We start from the raw sequence: 21988 nt of genomic DNA, 5'->3' as shown, positions 1-21988 counted from the left end.
CATAGCCACTCCTACTTTATCTAATAATGCAAATGTCCCTGTGATACTGTTTATGTCATGGTATACATCCATGTAGAAAGAGTTTTAGTCACTAATGTGCTTGTTATACAAACAGGCTGACCAATCAGAATCAGAGAAGGAATGTATGCCAAGTAAGTACCACTTACAATGAAATTGCCTTGGTGGATGGTGCATACATAAACATATTAAAAGGAAATAAACAATGAATGTAAAAGAAACGTTAAGATAAACAAATACATACAATATAAAATTTTTGAATCATTGGGCATCATGCAACATATAGGCTACATATTCTTATGCACCTACGAGTGTTTGAAATCAGTTTTTTGCATTCTCTGTTAACGGCACAAATTTGTCGGAAATTGTTTTTAATTTGATGAACACTAACTGTTCATGAGGAGGTGCTCGTTCACGAGATTATGATGATTATCATGATGATTTGTGTAATCTACACACCAAAAATGCTAAATAAGGCTACCTGTTCCATAATAGAATAAAAAATAAAATAAAAAGAAGAATTTCATACCTTGAAAATCAGCAGACAAAAACAAAACAAATGTAGCAGAGTTAGTTATGGTATAAGGGGAACTGAAACATTAATACAGCTGTCAACAGCAAGGAATAGTAAATTGGCGAGCCTCGATGATATGGCTGACACAAAAACTGCATTTTAGTTGATACCGGTTACATATTTAAAAATCAAAGGATTTCTGATTAAGGCATTATAATTATTTAGTCAAAGTCCCCCCAGTGGAGGGAGGCAGACTACCTGAACATGACTTGTACGAGAGGTCTGGACTACTAAAGTACAAAAGAATTGGTAAATGCAACAAGTTTTCTTTTTGGCTCCATTAATAACAGCAGACATAAAAAAAGGTTCTGAAAGTGTTGGCGTAGTGGACGATGGAGCTGTGTGTCTTATGGATGATAACTGGACAGAGTGGTGAAGCCAGAGTGCTGAGATGCAGTGGCTTTGGTGCTGAGGATGGTGGAGTGGATTGGATGGAATTGAGGAGGTGGACAGAGACAGAAGAGAAAATCAAATGAACTACACTCGGGGCTCTCTTGTTCTCTCTCATACACACTCTCTCTCTCTCTCTCAGACACAGGCGACACACAAACACATGTCAGTGGTGTGGGTGGAAATAGAGTACATTGCCTTATGATGTAGACAAAAGTACCACGGACTGTTTCTCTTTCTCCCCCTGCTTCCTTCTTGTTTCTCTCTCACACACACACACACACACACACACACACACGGTCAAAGTTAAGCCCAGCTATGTGTGAAGGTGATCTGGTCTGATAATCAGCTGTTGACCAGATGGAAGAGTCGGGAGGTCCAGATAAGGACACAACAGCACAGGGGACCAAAAGAGTGCTACAGGTCCAAAGTGTTAATTAGGGTCTACGAGGCAGACACATTATCAATGGGAAGCTTTCTTCCTATAGAGATAAGCAGGTGTAAATAAAAGATAATGTGACCAGAACACAAAGTGTATCATTATCTGCAGAATGAAACGGTGTATGTCAAAAGCTTTCCGGCTCAAACAATGTGACCTTCATAGCAGATGTTATGGTTTGTGGTGTGGTGAGTTCACATTTAACATGCATTTGCTTTGTGTGGTTTTTGTGTTCTGTACATTTACATTGACAGTCAAATGTAATGTTGTAATTAATGTTATTAATACTACAACACAATGCACAGTTCAACGTGACATCATGACTTCGCGTAAACATACACGCCACTTTCTAAAGCCAAGTGGCGTGTTGTCTGTACGCATTTTGAGCTATCCACGTGTATGTCTAAAGCATCGGCCGTTGGACAGTCTGGCGAGGTCAGTGACTCAAATCTGTTCGGTGTGTCCTATACCGTCGTCAGTCTGGGGGGTTGTTGGCCTGACATGTTCAGTCGGCGGCAGGGCAGTCGGGACTCACCTGGAAATGGCGAGCGGAATGAGCCTGACTAGAGTCTCTCAAAATCTGACGAAAATCTTTTAAACTGACCTTTGTTGAGCTGAAATGAAGACAGATTCAGCAACTGCACGGTCTATTTCTCGCTTAAAATGTTTTCAGAAACATGTTTCACTATTTCAGTACAATATGAGATCGTATTCTGAACGAGCCGCCATGACAGTCTGGCCCTGAATTTCCGGAGAAAACAAACCTACGTGACGCGTTCGTCCAATCAGCTGGCGGTTTTCATTTCTTGGGCAACAATACAGAGTAGCGCCGCCTGCTGCTATGGAGACATATTACGTTTCTCAAGTCTGTGTCGCCTCAGTGTGTCCCGAGGCAGTTTTTTGGACCCCGGGGACCCGACTGATTGTTTCGACTGGCTTTTCTGCCGAGGGTCGGCCGTCTTGTTGGTGTGTACCAGCTTTTAGCCGTATACAGCGGACAGGTTGGGTTTAGGAAAAGAAGAACAGGACGCGGGACAACAACGGCACGGTTGGGTTTAGTAAAAGAACAATGGGACGGTTGGGTTTAGTAAAAGAACAATGGGACGGTTGGGTTTAGTAAAAGAAGAAAGCGACGGTTGGGTTTAGGAAACGTGACATGCGGGACACAATCCCCGGTCTCCTGGGTGAAAGTTCTGTGTTGTTTGACCCATCCACCAGCCCGACCAATCTCCCTATGCGGATTTTCGGCCTTTCATACTACTCGTTACCGTTCTTTTTATCAGGAGAATTGACACGCAATCGCAATGTAAGTCAATGGACGCCAAACAGCATTGATGAACACGCTAAAAAGCGAGTATGTGTCTTTAATTGGCGTGTCACACATTCGCCACTTCTTGAGATCAGTCTGCACAGTTACAGTAATACACTGAGAGACTTCCTTGCACAAATATGAATGGGCCCCAACTTTTGAAAACTACACGGCCGATGCAGGGGTTTTATGCCGCAGCCACGTAAGCAATCATCTCACATTGCTACTTCAGGCTGAAGCCGAGAGTACACAATCATTTGTTCGTGGAAGTCTTGATATTGATTTGGGGACATGGCTGGATATAGCTCGATAGTCTTGTGGTTAACCATACTGTCAAATTATATTTACAGATTTTCAACCGTACACAATGTTATCGGCTTTGTATCTGGCTAGCGTATCGTTAGCTTTCTGCGTCATAGCTGAGCCGAAGGGTTCTATGAGCTGAGCGGACTAGAAATATACTAGTGTACTTGTACTTTACTTGAGTCTTTACTATTCATGCCACTTTTCTACTTCTACTCTACTACTTTTTGAAAGAAACAGAGGATATCTGTATCAATTGTGGTGTAGTTTCTCTCAGGATTTGACGCAGGCACGTACGCAGATGTGCACGCACGCACACACACACACACACACACACACACAGACACACCCTCTGCCTTGCGTTGCTCAACCAGTGTTAAAGTATAAAAAGCCACATGTATAACAGTCCCAATAAACTGCCATGGACATTATCTTAGGGTGGTTAACAAACACACACACACACACACACACACACACACAAAACCACAAACACTTCTTCATCTTCTTCCTCAGGTTACAATTACCTCATGAGGTAATTGAGAGAAACCGAGAGTAATTAGTACTGCAGTGCCTCATTAAAAGTCATTATTTGGATAGAATGTCCATTGACCTTCCTCACTACGCAACTGGCTACTTTCCTTTGTTTCCTTTTCCCTGTGTGCGTGTGTGTGTGTGTGTGTGTGTGTGTGTGTTATACTTTCTTCTTCTTTATTTCAGACCCAGGGGGATCCATATCACAATAAGAAACACACAGAGTAAAACACAAAGAGAGAAAAAATTACAAAAATACAAAAATACAAAGCCTTCCACAATGTTCAGTGTCTAACATACAGACATGTTCACCAATGATTCCACAGTCTGGAAGAAAATCTGACAGAACTGCGTACAGGGTTAGCCAAAACAGCGATTAAGTCATTTTGTGACTCAGATACCCTGGTATCAGGTTACGTAAAACAGCAGAGCAGATAGGTAGCCCGACACTGACAAACATATGGCTCGCACTGGAGCTTGTTGGAGCTCTCAGCAGCAGCCTCATGCTGTCATTATAAGCCACTATGAGTTTTCTAATGCTGCCTTGCTTATAACGACACCACAGGTGGGCAGTATACAAAGGTGTACAATACACTCTGAAGAGGGAGATCTTCACAGATACAGAGCACATGCTAAACTTACGACACATCATGTTCGCTTGAGCATACAGCTTCCGACGCTGCCTATAGATATGCTTGTCAGTCATTTGCAGTAATATGGCCCAAATATGTAATTTCACTGCACACCCTAAGTGCAGTCCCAGACAGATAAAAGTCAGGGAAGGTTGACTGTCTGTCTTCTCTACTTCTGATAATCGTGATCTTACTCTTTTTAGCATTGTATTTTATATCAAAATCAGCACCATGCTGTGTACATATTCTCAGAAACTGTTGGAGACCAGCACTATATGGGCTAAAAATGACCAATTATACAGCGTACATAAGGTGATTAATTAGTGAGTCACCAACCCTAAAACCTGTACCACATGCATTAAAAAAAAAAGACAAATCATTCATATAAACATTAAATATACATATTAAAAAGAAAAGGAGATAGAATTCCGCGCTTTATACGTGTAGCTTTTTATACTTTAAAACTGGCTGAGGCAGAGGCTAACAAGGTTATATATTCTACCATCTATGGCAAAGAGCAGAGAATAAGTGAAATAACTAAATCATGAAAGATATAACATTTTAAGCCAGTTCTCAAAAGCATACTGCACCAAAGAAAGAAAATGTATGTATTGATCGACACCAACAGTGCTATAAACGCTTCTAGCCCTACAAGTGTCGATCAATATGAGAAATGTTTTTGTCTTTTAGCATTATAATGTTTTTTTTTTATCATCTCTACACAGTGGAGACAAAGGAAGCAACCATGGGAAACTATAAATGCCAAAGGAAAATACTAATCATGTTAACATTGGTGCTAACATTGGGTTTATATATATATATATATAGAAATAAAAAAAATAAAAATATTTATAGGGTGGCTACTTTGAGGAATCTAAAATATAAGACATGTTTTCAGTTATTTCACACTTTTTTGTGAAGTACATAATTCCATATGTGTTCATTCATAGTTTTGATGCCTTCAGTGAGAATCTACAATGTAAATAGTCATGAAAATAAAGAAACACATTGAATGAGAAGGTGTGTCCAAACGTTTGGCCTGTACTATATATATATATATATATATATATATATATCTGAGAAAGCTCCTTCACTTGTTTTCAACAACAATAACAGACTGATTAAAAGAGAAAGAGGACGCCCGGATAGCTCAGTTGGTAAATATAGAGGTTCGACTCCGACCTACGGCCCTTTCCTACATGTTATTCCCCCCTCTCTCTCCCCTTTCATGTCTTCAGCTTTCTTATCAAAATAAAGGCCAAAATCATCATCTTTACAGAAGGAATGGGTCATGTAACGCAACATTAAACCATATCGATATAAACGACATCACTTCGTTCGTGGAGAGGCAGCGGATGCAAGGACGTTAGGTGCACTGGTGCGAACTAGGAAAAATCTTAGTCACACCCTTACAAATTTTGGTCGCATTTGCGACCAAATTGGTCGCACTCTAGAGCCCTGTCAAGGATATAGACTAATGGGCATTGACTTCCTTTTGGAGCCAGCCTCAAGTGGCCACTCGACGAACTGCTGATAATGCCGTATTGGCTTCATTATTCCGCACCACAGGTTGCCGCTTCTAACCAAGCGATCAAGGCAGCGTGTTCTGCGAGGTTGAAAGACTGTTTTTGTAAAAGGAGTCTGGTGGCCTTGAATAGATCAATGTACTGCTTTGGACGGGGGTACCAGCAAAACTCATTTTAGCCACCTAATAAATGACCTCCAAAAAAATCAATATCAGTTTATTTTAATGCAATATTTAGAATATTGTCACCGCTTCAGCCTTAAAATACTCTTTTCTTTTGGTAGATAAGCAAACCCTGGCTTTCTGTGTTTGTTTTCACAACCCGATGCGGATGGAATAGGATCGGACTATCAGCATGTTCTTGCTGTGAGTTTGCATCAGTGTCCACTTGCTCGCTTCAGCAGTTCAGAGAGAAGAGGAGAGGACTAGATAAAATATGTATAGGGTTGTGGGAAAAGATGGGCAGAGTAAATGAATGAAGTGTAAGAATGACAAACAAAGAGAGGGTGGAGCAGAGAAAAAGATGGCTGCCTGCAGAAATGTTTTGGCTGCTTCTCTGACGAACCCACTTAGGGGGAGAGACAGTGAAATGTTCACCCTAAGAGTTGATGGATCAGATTATCAAACCACACATCCTGGCAGGTCTCAATGCCAACTTGCTGTGAGGAGGTCAGCGAATATAGGGCTGCACAATATGAGGGATGTATGCAATATGAGATACCGTTGACTATCACGTTAAAGTTATTACTTGCAATGAATAAACAGATATTAAAGTGCACTCAGTTCTGCATTTCTGCTGCATTCAGTATTTTGCTAACATACAACAAATTGCATGTTGAATTTGAAAGAAATGAATGGAAATCATCTTCGACATTTTTTTATTGAACAAATTTGAAAACATTTGTTTAGCTTATTACAAGAACTTATTGCTTGCAAAAATGACAGTGAAAAAACATAGAACAATGAAAGTATTGTACGGCGTGCAGTGTTAGAAGAGTTGTGTTAAATTGACTCGGGATTGATCTAACAGCAATGATGATTGAAATATGTTAATCACAGTCCATTTAAGCTTGTCTCCATTTTTCGCTCCATTTGTTATTCTAATAATTATCCGAGCTGCTTGTTGAACGCCCCGCTTTTGTGGACGTATTTGATCGGCAGGAACAGTGGGAGTTACCAAATGACTTCGCCAGAACCAGCCTGCAAGAGAGACCGACTGTCAGCAAACAACACACACACTCGAATCATCTGGTTGTCTGTTTCTCAGTGACAAGTATTTTTCTAGCCAGTTTTGGATGTTTGTCATGGTCTGGAGTGAGTGTGTGTGTGTGTGTGTGTGTGTGTGTGTGTGTGTGTGTGTGTGTGTGTGTGTGTGTGTGTGTGTGTGTGTGTGTGTGTGTGTGTGTGCGTGTTAGGGTTTGAGGGCAGTCCTGCAGGCACTAGTGTTCTCAGGAAGCACAGCGGGACATGTTGGAGTCCAGTCAGAGACGTCTAGTGTCTAATGGATGGCAGAGCGCCCGGGGCTCAGCATCACCTCTCCAATTAGGACAGTGGGAAAGCAGGCACCCTGCTGCAACCTCTACTACACACAGCTGTTCCTCTGCAACGTGTACGATCCCAGAATTGTTGCAGAGTTTCGGGTTTGAAAACTTTCTATGAGAGAATTTTCTTTTTCTTTTTTTTTCATGGCAAGTTTGAGTTGGATAACCCGGTGTATCTCAAATTCATGAATACCAACTTTTACCTTCTGACAGGTGATTTAGAGTCCCTCCGTTTGGATGCAATAGGCTTAAGAACTCTTTTATGTATCAGTCTATCCTGTTGCTAAACCAAAATCAGCGTGTTGCCAATTAAGATCTGGATCTTAGGAAATAACTTGTTTCTTTGCCATGGCTGTTGATATGTCTTCATCTTTTTACTATATGTGTAACTGTTGTCTAACTCTGTGTGTATTTTTCTTTTGTCCTATTTTCTTCTCCTTTTTGTGCAGAGCTGCGCTGGAACGCAAAACGAATTTCAGCGTAAACTGACGCTAAAGTCGATTCATATCGTATCGTATGAACTCTGACACTAGCCGATTTAATCATGCCACTAAATTCCCTAACACCCTAGATAATGTACAGTATATGTGGCCAGTTATCCATTAAAATACATGTAAGGAAAATATAACAATTAGGAATCAAGATTTTTTTTAAACAGTTAGAAATAGCGGTCACGGAAGGCTTGTATCATGTGGACGCTCCAACAGTTTTGTTGTCATTACTTAGAATTCCTCATGGGCGAGACAGAAACAGCGCACTACAGCTTTAATAAGCTAGCCAATTGTTTTTTTGTGCTCATATTATGCTTTTTGGCTTTTTCCCTTTCCTTTATTGTGCTATATATCTTTTTGTGGATTTAATAGGTTTACAAAGTGAAAAAGCCCAAAGTTCACCCCAAAGGGACTTACCATCTCCAACAGAAAACACTGTTCACAAACTGCTCCATACAGCTCTACTGTAGTCCAGCCTTTACTTCAGAGACAAACGTGGTCACTTTGGAACACACGTTATAATACTCGCCTCATACTCTGCTTCTGACTCCCAACAAAGATGGGATAGAAGTGTGATGCCTCACTCTGTAGCTAAAACAGAGAGCTCAACACACAAGGTGAAAAGAGGAGCTGCAGCAATGTGCAGTACAACAATATATATATATATTTTTTAAATTAAACCATGTTTAAATTAAACTATTCTGATATAACCTCTAAATACAATTACGAAACTGAAAATGAGCATAATATGAGGTCTTTAAGTGTTTGACTCTATGGCATTCCCTCTGATCAGGTCTGATCAGAGCACAACACACTGGGCAACAAAGCCGTGAGAGAGTGAAGGACGAGAGGTTGAACTCATTCTAGTTTAAGTTTGCCTCAATGAGGGAATAATGATCTGTTTATCATGCCCACTCCTTGACATTGGGGAGTCAAAGACTAATGTGCACTAACCCTCCACAGTGTAGCAGCGGCTAGCAAAAACAAAGAGGCTGTCAACAGTAAGTAGAAAAGGTGAGAGAAAAAAAGCGAGTCTGACCAAAGAGACCTAAGCAACGGTGATTGTATTTCACCCTCCACATGTGGAAAAACTGGCGACAGAGCAAAACAGAAATTTAAAATTCTGCCTTCAGCCAGGGCAAACACTGACAGGAAGTCAATCTCCCCCATCACCTGAAAAGGTGTGATCCAAGTGGGTACATAGAAGTGTATGAAATGACTTTTTTCGTTAAAAGTGTCAACGTGCTAATGCACGGTAGCTAGCAATACTGGAGTTTGACCTAAACAATCACGTTCTCATTTGTGGCTGCTAACTATGGAAGTCAATCTGTTTCATCGGATTTTGAAATAAAAAAGCCATTGAATTTCTAGCACTGAATATGTATGCATTGAAATAATGTATCTGAAATGTTTGCCTCTGAATTATACTCTTCAAATTTCCAACAACTCTTTTTCAGCGAGCGACCGGCGATATTTGGAATTGAATACCTCTGCGGTTCATTTCCCGGTGTGCTTTAGAGTGCACACTGGATATACCAACAACCACAACCTCTTCTTCACTTCAAAGGAGTCAATGAGCACGAGCAGATATTCTACAGAAACAGTGTTACTGTGCCATTACAAGTGAAATTGTGTAAGTTTGTCATACTAACTTACAACACTATTAACATTACAACCAGATAAATAACGTAAGACAATGCCAAGATATTATTTTTGGTCCATATCGACCAACCCTAACTCAATTTCATTAAAAAGTAAGAGGCTCTACCTAGTGGCGCAACCGCAAACTACAGCAAATCTACTTGTGTTCTGACAGTTAAGCCACATGTCTGCTTGGCATTATTTGTTAACATATTTCAAATTGGCTAAATTCTAAACACGTTTAACCGATAATCCATTAATCAATGACATCCCTAATCGAGGATGGTCTTTCATCGACTCAACAGGCACGAAAGGTATTGACTTCTTGTTCCGTTAACAGCGATCTGATATGTGGATGTCTTTATCGACACGTCAGACACACACACGCACACACACACACACACACACACACAAACACACGCACGCACACACACATGCCCAGTGGATGCTGATCTCCAATTCTCCCTCACCCTGCACCGGTGCCTCATACACTTCCTCTTTTCACACACACACACACACACACACACACATCTGGTACCCACAAAACTAGTCTCACATTCCCAGACCCTCCTCCACAGCGCTGCACAGGAGGGTCTGGCTAGTCCACACAGCATTCCGGGATGAGAAAAAAAATCATGCTCTGGTTTATTGGCATTCCTTTAAACCAATCGCAATCGTCTTGGGCGGCACTTAGCGCCGGACACAATGAGCGTGTCTCTGCAAAATAGCCTCGAGAAGGAACTTGTTTTGGTGGAACACGTGTACGTTCAAAAGTAGTTTTAGTCAGATAGGATAGGACAGATAGTAACAGATGGGTACCTAACCCTACCACCCAGTCTCATGGCACACACACACACACACACACACACACACACACACCCCTGTCGGGTTATATGGCCGAGATGGATGATGATAGATGGTGTCTGTTTGTCAGGTCGTCTCTCTAGTGCTGATCCAGATGAGGCAACACACTGTCCTGACTGACACAACCAGTTCGGCAGGGTCAAAAACATGACATTCATGAATTACTAACCCACATCCATAAATAACCACAAACTATCGGAGCAGACCCTCAGAGAGAGGCTGAGACATTTTCTTAGCATCACATTTTTGATCAGAGAGCCAAGAGCAAGTTTTTTATTCCGATTGATTTTCCCGACTGGGTGGGTCTGATGAAAAGTATCTCCATTAAATCCTGTTCTACCCCAAGTAAAGGATATTTGGGCTGATGCCCCCCCCCCTCCATGAAACAGACAAAATGCAGATGTTTCCCTTATTTTGGCTTATTAGACCTCTGCTCAGGTTGAAACAAAGCTAACAGAAGAATGGATGGAGATGTCAATCAAGCCCAGTCTGTACCAGCCCACACAGCCCTGAGGAGAGGTCTAATCTGGGGCAACAGTGGGTGCTATGGAAGGGCTTAAAACTCAACTTGTTGAAACTTTCATGAATGTTTTTCTTTTTAGTAAAGGCTTATTATTATAAAAAAAAATTTTTAAGTCCCTAACTAACGAGTTTATGTGCTTGTGGGAAGGTTAGTCAATTGAGATTTGAGAGTGGGCAGCAAAAAATGTATTGAATGCATAAGGAATATGGTCAAAAATCAGACTCTTACAAATAAATTACAAAATACTAAATTTGAATAAATGGTGGGTAGATGCAATTTGGAGTGAAAGCATGTAGCACAAAACAGCAGACATTCTGATCGGTGCATCTCACACACACCCCCCATCACACACACACACACACACACACACACACACACACACACACACACACACACACATACACACACACACAGACAGACAGACAGACAGACACATACACCCCCAGTTAAAATGCTGACAGCTAAACGGTGTAAAAGTGTGACTGTATTGTAGAGGATTCCAACACCGGGACGTACAACTGTCTGCCGCTAAAGCTATGAGCTAAAAGACACAAACCAGCACTATGGTCACTGCTGTTGCCTGAAAAACAACAGACGGGACTAAATGTTGCGTTTACTTAAAACTGGTAAATCTCGTGATGCATTCATAGCATTCAGTAGTTATTACAATACCAGGACCAGGACCCTAAAACTTAAAGGAACTAAATAATGGCTGAATACATTTTGCTTTAGGTATTATATTGTGAATAACAAAAATTCACATAAACGCACACTTTGATGAATATCAGAAGTACTCCTCACAGATACATAATTCATTTCAGGAGATGAGAACAACAAACCGTAGACATCAAACGAAAGTGAGAGCCACTCCTCAACCTCGTTTTAATATCCACCAATATGCCATCGCTCCTACTACCGAAGTTATCACACACTTAAGGGACACACCGGGCACAACAATGACTGAAAAAACTGCTTTCTATATCCAAAAGGTAATTACAAAACTTCTCTTTGGGTTTAATGAAAAATGTTTTCATATTGTGGCTCCTTCTGTAAAAACTTAATAATAAAATGATCTCCAAAAAAAACTCCCCCCTGAGACATGTTATATTATTTCCATTTTTTAAACATTCTGCCCAAGTAATCCAATGTACTCCACTGCTAATAAAGCACCTCTCAACCAACCTGACTTCATTTGACTTGCTAATTAAACTTTGCTGTTATCAGGGGTTTAATTAAACACACTCAATGTTGAAAGTAAGCACTTTTCTGTGTGTTGCAGGATATGTTAATGAAATCGGTTGGGTTGCACAGTGTCTGTCTTTGTGTCCATGTGTGTGTGTGTGCGTGCGTGTGTGTGTGTGTGTCTGTGCGCGTGTCTGTGAAGTGCATGCATGCTTGTGTTTGTTACACCTGGTGTGTTACACGTGATTTGTCCTGCTGCAGCGCTGCCTGAGTGTTGCAGATAAGGGTGAGTGGCGGAGTCATCAAACTCTGCACTGCACTGTTCAGTAATTCAGAAACAAATGCAACATGCATACAGTATATGAATGTGCCATCGTGCAAGACCAGTGCTGCCTATTATATCCCACACACACACTTTAAATTCTGTCAAAAGTCACATCTGAGAAAGCGTAAACACCTTCATCTCAAAGTGGTACACAGAGGGCCACAACTACTACTGTTCAAGGGTGTGATGTGGACAGTAGCGTGCTCAGTCTGGAAAGTTAAAGGTTCAAGTTAGGATGCAATCTGGTAAAAATAAATCTGAGAGTTGAAAGTGAAAAAAATTTATTATTCAGCTTTCCTTTCCCTTCAAGTTGGCTTTGAGGGGGGAAAAAAGCACTGAGCCTCAAGCCGTAGTTATGTTTCTTTTGATTTAGTCATTTATTTAAAGGATTTACTTCAGATCAATGCCTCCACTTAGTTACCACTGGTCAGTGCAGAACAGCAGAGAGCCGTGGTTGAATAGAACAGTAAGAGTGTGAATTTATGAAGCAATACGTTGCTGTTAAATACTGTATGTGATCATTTGTTCTTGCCTAGGTAAATAAAAGTAGAGTGACAGTTCATTTTGCAAAAATGAATTAGCCGACCGACTGAGCGCACATCCTCTAAACAATTCCTATCACGCGTCCAATGTCTGCTCCGTCTAACCTCTCCCGGAGAGGTTATCAAGAGCAAATTGCAATTGCTTTCACCACTTGAGTGCTAACGGTTTTAAGAATGGCCGCGGGGTCAACACGAGCTATCAAGAGTCCCATCTCTTCCTCCGTTTATGGTCTGTGGTCTGGCTCCCACAAACAGGATGTTAAATTGCAATTGTGGGTCTTAGCTTGGTGATTCATAAAGCGGTGTTGTAGGCGAGAGCTGACAGCGTTGGCTGGTTAGATGTGAAAGATAATGTAAAAGGTATAAATTGCATGCACAGGTTTAATAAATACCTTAAAGTGCTCATATTATTCTCATTTTCAGGTTCATAATTGTATTTAGAGGTTGTACCAGATTAGGTTTATGTGGTTTAATTTTCAAAAAACACCATATTTTTGTTGTACTGCACATAGCTGCAGCTCCTCTTTTCACCCTGTGTGTTGAGCTCTCTGTTTTAGCTACAGAGTGAGACCTCACACTTCTGTTCCATCTTTTTTGGGAGTCGCACATGCACAGTACCTAGGTAAGGACTACTAGCCAGTCAGAAGCAGAGTATGAGGGCGTGCCATGCTAGCAGCTAGGCGAGCATTATAACGTGTGTTACAAAGTGACCACGTTTGTCTCTGAAGTAAAGGCTGGACTACAATAGAGCTGTTTGGAGCAGTTGGTGAACAGTGTTTTCTGTTGGAGATGGAAAGTCCCTTTGGGGTGGACTTCGGGCTTTTTCACTTTGTAAACCTATAACATGTACAACAAAGATACCGTATATGACACAATAAAGGAAAGGGGAAAAGCCAAAAAGCACAATATGAGCAATTTAAGAGCTGAGATCAAATGTGTTAAAGTAGTCAGGTTGCTTTACCCACTCGAACCAGTAGAGGAGGATGTTCTTCTATATTTAATTGAAAATTAACTTCTGGTTGCTTCAATCAATTCAACTCACACATTTTAATCATTTAAAAAAAAATAATGCACAGAATACTAGGTGAATTACAAATTTCCCCAGTCCTTAACCTACTTTGTTTCACTTGTTCAAAGGTACTCCCCACTTTCATTGCACCAAATCTGTGACACCTAGCCTGAGGTCACATCTGTCTTTGAACGTAATCTCTCCCCTTGTCTCCCAATCCCTGTATCATAAGGCCAGGGCTGTAAATGTGGCCCCCTTGGGAAGCCACTGGAAGTCACTGCAAAGTCATAACTCTGAGTCAGCTCAGTGACCATTACAAAGACTCTGCGGATAAAGCAAACAGGCTCCAACTTTAATCTATACATCACCAAAACTTGAATTTACTTTGAGTTGGTTCCTTGGAGCATAGCTATTCTTTAGAGATGATAACTCATACCTTACAGTCAATTGATTTTGAACATATTTTCACTATTGCATATCTACATATTTTTGGACCTCTCTTGGTGATAATGTGAACAATAACATTGTAATGGGCTCTGTAACAAAATCAAACAGCCTCTGTTTTTGCTGACCTTTCATTCTTTAACAGCAGCATAAAGAGCTGAAGTAGAGCATTCAAACATGCGCGCACACACACACGAAAAAACATTGAATTTACACAGTCAATATGGTACACCCTCAGACTCATTAATGATAATGAAGGTGACCTCGCTAGAAAATTAAATTCTAATTCAGTCTAATCATGTTGATTCTCTCTCTCTCTCTCAGCTGCAAGGCAGCACTTGAAATTGAAAACAAATCTGCACTTTCAGTGTGTTTATGTCAGCTGATGCTCGTCCTATGGGGAGTTTGTGTACGTGCATTGGAAACAATTCGTAGATTCTGTCCCGTGGTCATGAGAGGAAAAATGGGTGTGCATACTTTCTGTTAGACCACTTCAACACCAACCGAAACAAGCTATGCATGGTACCTATATGCATGTTTAAAGGATGGTACAGTATGTGAGGGGATTTCAGACGAGACAGTTTTGTCCAAGCTGAAAAGATGGTCTGGGATCAGCTCCAGTCAGACTGTGGATCTGTCCATGTGTGAGTCAGAATGCAATACATACAAGAAAAACATTTTTGCTCACGTCACGACAATAATCATTACTGCCGTTGCTATCTTATACGAATAGGCTGTAAATCTTGTAAAAAAAGAGCTAAGGCAAAAGCAAAAGCTACAACACAAATACAAAAGCTACAACACAAATACAAAAGCTACAACACAAATACATAAGCGACAACAGAAGTGAGTGTGTTGTTGACAAACGGAGCCGGAGGAGGAAAGGTCTTGTATGTTTGATAAGTAAGTGAAACATGGCTCCTTGCTAATTATGATTACTGTCGCTACTTGATTGTCACAAATAAGCAACGTTGTTCAATATCTTTTTCTATGTGTAACAAGTGAATTTCCCCATTGTGGGATGAATAAAGTATGATCTAATCTAATCTAATGTATGTACTCTGCCATTTAGGCCACAAAGCTACAGCTATAACGTTATCTAAATGGCGCCCAGTGTCTTTTAACGCGAGAGTCCTATGTTTAAAGTCTATAGTTTGTCACGTTTAGTCAAGCTGTTTAAATCACACAAATATTAAATCCCACTGTTATCGGTTATTGATCAGCTCCCAGCGTCAAATTCCCTCGGTTGGTTTGGAAAATGTGTGTGTGTGTGTGTGTGTGAGTGGTTACGGTAAACAGATGTTTAAAGTGCATGCTAATTGTGTGTTACCTTCAATATGCTGCCTATTCCAGTGTTAGTGCCGTAATATGTCATACATACACACATACACGGTCTATGTTCGGTTGGTCTGAATGAAATAAACCCAGAGTTTTATCAATGACCTTGCTTCGTGCTTACTTTCCCAGGAGGTTTGCTTCCTTGTGGACCACACTCCTTTCAGTCATGCTAACATGTCTCCATCCGGAACATTGTTCTCCATTTCCCCTGCATACACCAGCATTGTTTATCTGGCAACAATGGTAAACACCTACACTGTGTTGAGGAAAGCATTATCTAAACACAGCATGGATGGAAACAATAGTAAACAAGTATGAGAGCACACCAGCAGGCAAACCAATTATGAAAGAAGCCCTGAATGTGATTCTCTTAAGCGTATTCATCTTTAGGATCACTGCGACAATGCCAGACCAGCTGTATTTTGCAGAAAAAGCTTGGTTGAACTCCACATGGATCAAGGCCAACATGCCAGATTTAGTCAATCCCCCATTGGATACCCTTAAGTGATATACAGAACAGAATTCAGCAGACCTATATTACAAAAACATGGAAAACACCTTCTGCAATACACACTAGGGGTGGGAATCACAGGGCACCTCACGATACGATAAACCACACATGGCTCACGATAACGATAATATCCCCATACAGCAATTCTGCAATAACCAATATATTGTTCCTATAATGATACATCACAATATCTGTCTAACTATGAATATAAAATGCCCGTTAGAAAGGTTAAAGGTCCCATGACATGGTGCTTTTTGGATGCTTTTATATAGACCTTATGTTGCCGGTTAGCATGTTGTGAGTAAAAGTGAGCCAACAAAAGACAAAAAAACAACCTAATTACTTGCACTGAGAAAAAAAAAAGTGTTGGCCCACCTATCTACAGCCAGGGGAGACCGTGATAAGCCCTTTTTCAACAAACGGTGGCGTATTCCTTTAAGTGCAGGTTTTCTCTTGAAATCACTGAAAGTCTGTTAGAAAACAGCACAATTCTGCAGCACAGGTTTCTTTAGTCCGTAAATTAAAATGACACAACTATAGAGCAACTATGGGTCCAGACTTTGGACTTAAACGTGGCTGGGGCATCTCAAACTGCTGTCCGCCATCCCGTTGAAAACCTCTTCCTCTTCGGCTAGTTAACTTATGTTCACGTTTCTCTCATTCGTGTGTTGAGCGCCACCTCGAGAAGCCATGAAGTAGTGACACTGAGCAGGAAAATCTATTCGGAGTGCCTTATTATTTTATTATGGATCACATCGCTTCACTTCTGAAGTTTTTACATTGGCTCCCTGTTTCTCAAAGAACTGATTTCAAAATACTACTGCTGGTTTATAAAGCACTGAATGGTTTAGGTGCAAAATACATTTCTAATCTTCTGCTACATTATGAACCGCCCAGACCTCTCATGTTGTCAGCTCTGCTTCCTGTCCCCAGAGTCAGAACTAAACATGGAGAAGCAGCGTTCAGTTTTTATGCACCACATATCTGGAACAACCTCCCAGAAAACTGCAGGTCCGCTCCAACGCTTTTTTTTTTTTCAAAGAAAAGGCTGAAGACTTTTCTTTTTGATGCTGCCTTTTTTAAAGTAATTGTTAATTTTTTACACTGCAATGTAACTTTTATTCTTGTAAATCATATCATGTCTTACTCTATTTTAGTTCTTTTTATGTTATGTTTATGTTTTATGTGAAGCACTTTCAAGTGCTTTGTTGCCGAAATGTGATATGCAAATAAAGCTGCCTTTGTCTTTCCTGATTAAAACATTGATATTTGGCGCCAGCGTATCGATTCTCGCATTTAATTAAGAAGCCACAACGAGATATTGCCGTATTGATATTTGGTCCCACCCTTAATACACACACGGCGAGAGATGCCTTCGCATGTATGGGGGAAAAAAAGGGAATCAGAGCAGGTGGAGGCTGGAAGAAAATCAGCACAGTCAGCAACAACAGAATGTAACAGGTACAGCAATCAGCAGCATAACCAGTTGTTGCGCAGACAAGTGACAACAAATTCCCCATTTCACATTTTCATTCAATTTGTTTGTTTGTGTTTGTGTGTGTGTGTGTGTGTGTGTGTGTGTGTGTGTGTGTGTGTGTGTGTGTCTTTAGGAAGTGGAAAACGAGGTCAGTAAGTAGGGAACAGGTGTTGGCAGACAGGCAGCCGGATCATAGATGACCCTGGCATGGCACACATGGACTTCAGTCTCAGATGTCCCTTCTGAAAGGAGAAGATAGGGGAAGGAATTTGAAATTTGAAGGAGGATGAGAAGAAGAGGTGGGAGCAGATGTACGAGCAACACAAAGGGACAGAAGGAAGAGAGAGGAGAGACGAAGAGCAGCGGAGGAAGGTGGAAGAAGAGGAAGAGAAAGAGAAAGGGCAGAGAAGGGCGCTGAGTGGGTAGCGGAGAAATGACGGGAAACAGAGCTTAGCGTGAAAGATCTTCGAAAAGAGTTAGAAATCATGGCGACGTGCATCTTGGGGAGAAAAAGCTACTTTCCACAGAGGTGACCCTGATCTGTTGGAAAGACTTAGCGATGGAGGGAGGGGCGGGCAGTCAGGACTGAAAGGCCGTTCTGATCTATTCTATTCTCGTCCTGACCCCACCATCCCCCCTTCGTACCCACGCTCTGTGAAACCGGACCTCAGGCCAATCCTTTGGAGGGGGGGGGGGCGTGATGTAAGAGGGTGGTCATGCTGTGTTTAAGTAACCGGGGTCATAACGGACAAACTCTGTATCGCTGCATTATTTTTAATCTGTCATCTTTCTGTATCTAAGCATGCTTATAATAGAGAGTGTTTGTACATGGCTTGCAGGCAGACTTACAGTATTGTCCAATGTATTTGCAACATGTCTACTAAATACTGGGAACAGATAGATATAAAGCCTATAAAAAAAAACATCCCCAAGCAATCCACCACCAGTCATCATAAACGATTATATTCGCGATGAAAAAGTTTAAGCGTGGGCCTTAATAAAAAAATAAAAAAAAGGGCTCACGATGAGTAATACACCAGCTCTTTGCTGAGACGAGAGAAGCACAGATGCCGAAGATAAAGATGATCATTGCTCTCGTGTCCAAACTCATGCAATCTCTCGCCTCTCAATCGAAAGTCACTTTGAAAGAATCGCCGCCGACATCGACACAAATGGACACGCGTTCGGTTTAGCTTCATGAAGAAATTCCCCTCCTTACAAGCCAATCGACATCAAGTCAAACACGCGTCATGATTTATGTCTTCAATAACGCACCCTGCTCTGCATGATCAGAGTATTACAAGATTCCATCAAAATGAAAGTTGGGCTTAGATTGAATTTCTGTCAGCCCATTTTGCGAAAGCAATCAATTCAAGGGTCTGTAAAAAAACACAATTACCCATAAAAGACAGCACTGGCCTCCCTCCCTCTGCCCACGCCCACACACACACACACACAAACACACACACACACGCCCAGTGGATGCTGATCTCCAATTCTCCCTCACCCTGGACCGATGCCTCATACACTTACACACAGACGGACAGACAGACAGACACAGACACACACACACACACACACACACTGTCGTGCCCAAAATAGACTAATTGTATGTGTGACAGTCCAGCAACTAATACATCCATAGGACATTTGTGCTTTGCCTTGCACTTTCATACATATTTTAATATCTATGAAATAATTCCATCACCCTTCAGGCTTTAACATAACCATTGTACAGCAGCATCTGTTTCAACATCCAGACCCAAGGAACCTAAAGTAACTAAAGAATAAGGCAAGTGAATATCAGATTAGTGTTAAATAAGTGGCTGTCAGCGCAAGGACATTTTGAAAACAGCAGCCTTGCCAGTAAAGCTTTTCCAATGGCCCCCTCTTTTGGTAAGAAGGAGTTGAAGCACTTGGCATCTAAACTGCTGACACAGAGAAGTGGCATGCTGGATATGTGGTTTACTACCCTGAAATGAGTTGTACTGCTACTGTATGTGCATGACAGTGATACTTGTCGGTAGTTTCAATTGTGTAATGTCAGTTATGACTGCTGTCAGTCAAGAGTTTTTGGAACAAAGCCGGTTACCTGAAAGTAGGGCTGTGCAATTAATCGAAATTTAATCGTCATTATGATTTTGGCTCCCAATGATCACAAAAACATATAATAATGGAGAGAAATAATTATTTAGCTCATTACGTTTTTCAAGTAAACTCTTATCTTCTCTTGTGTTCTGAATGAAAAAATAAAGTTTAAATAGGAAAAGTATTGAGGCAAATTTCACAGTTGTGTTTTTTTACTGTTGATTTATTTAACTTTTTCCACTGTTTTTTTCTTAAGTTCAATAATTGCAACATCTTCCCAGAACTCAACGAGTAATCGTGTTAAATTATCGTGATTTCAATATTGACCGAAATAATCGTGATTATATTTTTTTCCACAATAGAGCAGCCCTACCTGAAAGTCGGTGTTGCCTGGTGCTCACTCGGTTGGTGTTTTGGACCGTGCAGCAGAGGTGGAGCATGGCGAACATGGTGAGGATCATCATCACACTCTGGAGCAGCAGGGTGAGCTCAAACTGCTTCCCTATCCTGCAAGGACGCAACCAAACACCAATCACATTCAAGAGGTGATAGAGTTGATACAGGAGAGAACTTCTAGAATACAATCTAACACTATAGACAGCAAATTAATGTGGCCTTTGTAATAAAAGTAAGGATAATTACAACACATAAACAAGACATGCATACACCACGGTTAACACACATTACTATACTATTCAATTATATGGGTTTTATTATGTCATGCAGGTTATAAGCGGCACAGAAAGACCATATAAATAATACAATGTTCCAACCAGATTCTATTTTGAATCTATTAAATTCCCTCTTCTGTCCCCCCAGTCAGAACAATGACCTGTGCTCGCTCTCTCTCTCTCTCTGATTTGTAAAACAATTTAAGAAGAAGTCTTGAGGACAGCACATTGCTCAGATTATATTATCAATCTACTTTTCCGTGATTCTATTCCTATTCCATTCATTTCTGACACCAAGACTGATCTGAGGAAATACCTTGTAAATGGCCTGTGTCTTTCCAAGGGCAAAAAGGAAGAAAGTAGACAGAAGAAAATCAGAAAGACAGACAAACACTCGTATGATATCATGTGAAAACACAGGCCTTTCCCTCTTCTCCTCACCAGAAGAAGATGCGCAGGATGTTGGCTATGAGCAGCACCAGGCACACTCGGGTGGAGAAGCCCTCGCTGCTGCCGCTCCTCTGGATGTCCTGGTACTGTGGCACGTAGGGCAGGGCCCCCCCGAACACCATGAGGCAGGACGCCATCCACGACAGCAACATCCACGAGCCCTCCATGTCCTCCTGCACAACCACCTCCGAATCCATCAGGCCAAGAGAAGCTCAGGGGTGTCCGGGGGGGTCTAAAGGTTGCACCTGGGACGCTGCTAAGTGAAAGGAATATAGGATAAGGGCTGCACGGTATAAGGCAAATATGGGATAACGTTGTTGAATATCGCGATAACGATATTACTTGCAATAAATAAACAGATATTGAAGTGTACTCAGTTCTGCATTTTAGCTGCTTTCAGTATTCTGTTAAAGCTAGAGTGCGTAGTTTCTGTCACCCCAATGACAAATTTTAAGTAATGACAACACCACTGTTGTTGCATCCACATGATACAAGCCTTCCGTGATCGCGCACCACCCCTACCCCTCCCCCATGCAGCTGCTAGTAGCCAAGGAGGACACGGAGGATTTAAAAAACATGATGGACTCTTCAGAAGAGGTCATTATCTTCACTCGAGTTTTCGGGTCACCGGACAACACCATTTTCTAAACATAGCCATACTGAGAAATCCAGAGAGAGTTGTGTGGAGCTGATATTCTTAATTAGCTTTGTAGCAACTCATTTGGCAATGGCTTGAATGCAACAGATGTTCATGAATATCAAAAAAAGTTTTGCACTAAAGCTTTAAAAGGAAACACAAAAAAAAATGAATGTTACATTTTAAAGTGCAGTTTTGTACTGATATTTTCTTTAAAAAAATCTGTCTTTAGCGATATGTCGCAGCCCTTAGCGAGGTGTTGATTGCGGCAGTTGATAAAAAAAAAAAAATCAATAAAATCAAAAAACAATATTTTGTGCAGTCCTATATAGGACATAGAATATAATGTAATGAGTTCAGCAGAGTTATTATCACTGATGGATGCTCGGAGGGAGCCAGAGGTCAATACCAGGGCCTGAAATTAACATTCCCCAAGAGCCCATCAGCAGTAAAACCTATTAAGATGATTACATTTAAATACCTCAGTTATGTATGGACCAGTATGTTTTTTTGTGCCTGTTTTCAATAGCTGT

At 41.1% G+C, this 21988-nt stretch overlaps 1 protein-coding gene across 5 annotated transcripts in view; it reads right to left on the bottom strand.

Moving 5' to 3' along the window:
- The window catches only part of si:dkey-246g23.2 (solute carrier family 66 member 2), a 91504-nt gene that overhangs the window by 56926 nt on the left and 12590 nt on the right, over positions 1-21988 (bottom strand). For 3 of the 5 annotated variants that reach the window (XM_039808257.1, XM_039808256.1, XM_039808258.1), the window contains exons 2-3: positions 20810-21071; positions 20071-20204 (exon numbers count right to left, since the gene is read on the bottom strand). In XM_039808257.1, coding sequence (XP_039664191.1) covers positions 20071-20204; positions 20810-21015 — 340 coding nt within the window. In that variant the 5' untranslated portion in view covers positions 21016-21071. Of the gene's footprint in view, positions 1-20070; positions 20205-20809; positions 21075-21988 lie in introns of all 5 variants that reach the window. The other 2 variants (XM_039808255.1, XM_039808254.1) reach the window with 1 other exon arrangement.

This window comes from Perca fluviatilis, chromosome 8 (genome assembly GCF_010015445.1).
Source record: "Perca fluviatilis chromosome 8, GENO_Pfluv_1.0, whole genome shotgun sequence".
Lineage (NCBI taxonomy): Eukaryota > Metazoa > Chordata > Actinopteri > Perciformes > Percidae > Perca > Perca fluviatilis.
This window is presented reverse-complemented; position numbering and strand designations above follow the sequence as displayed.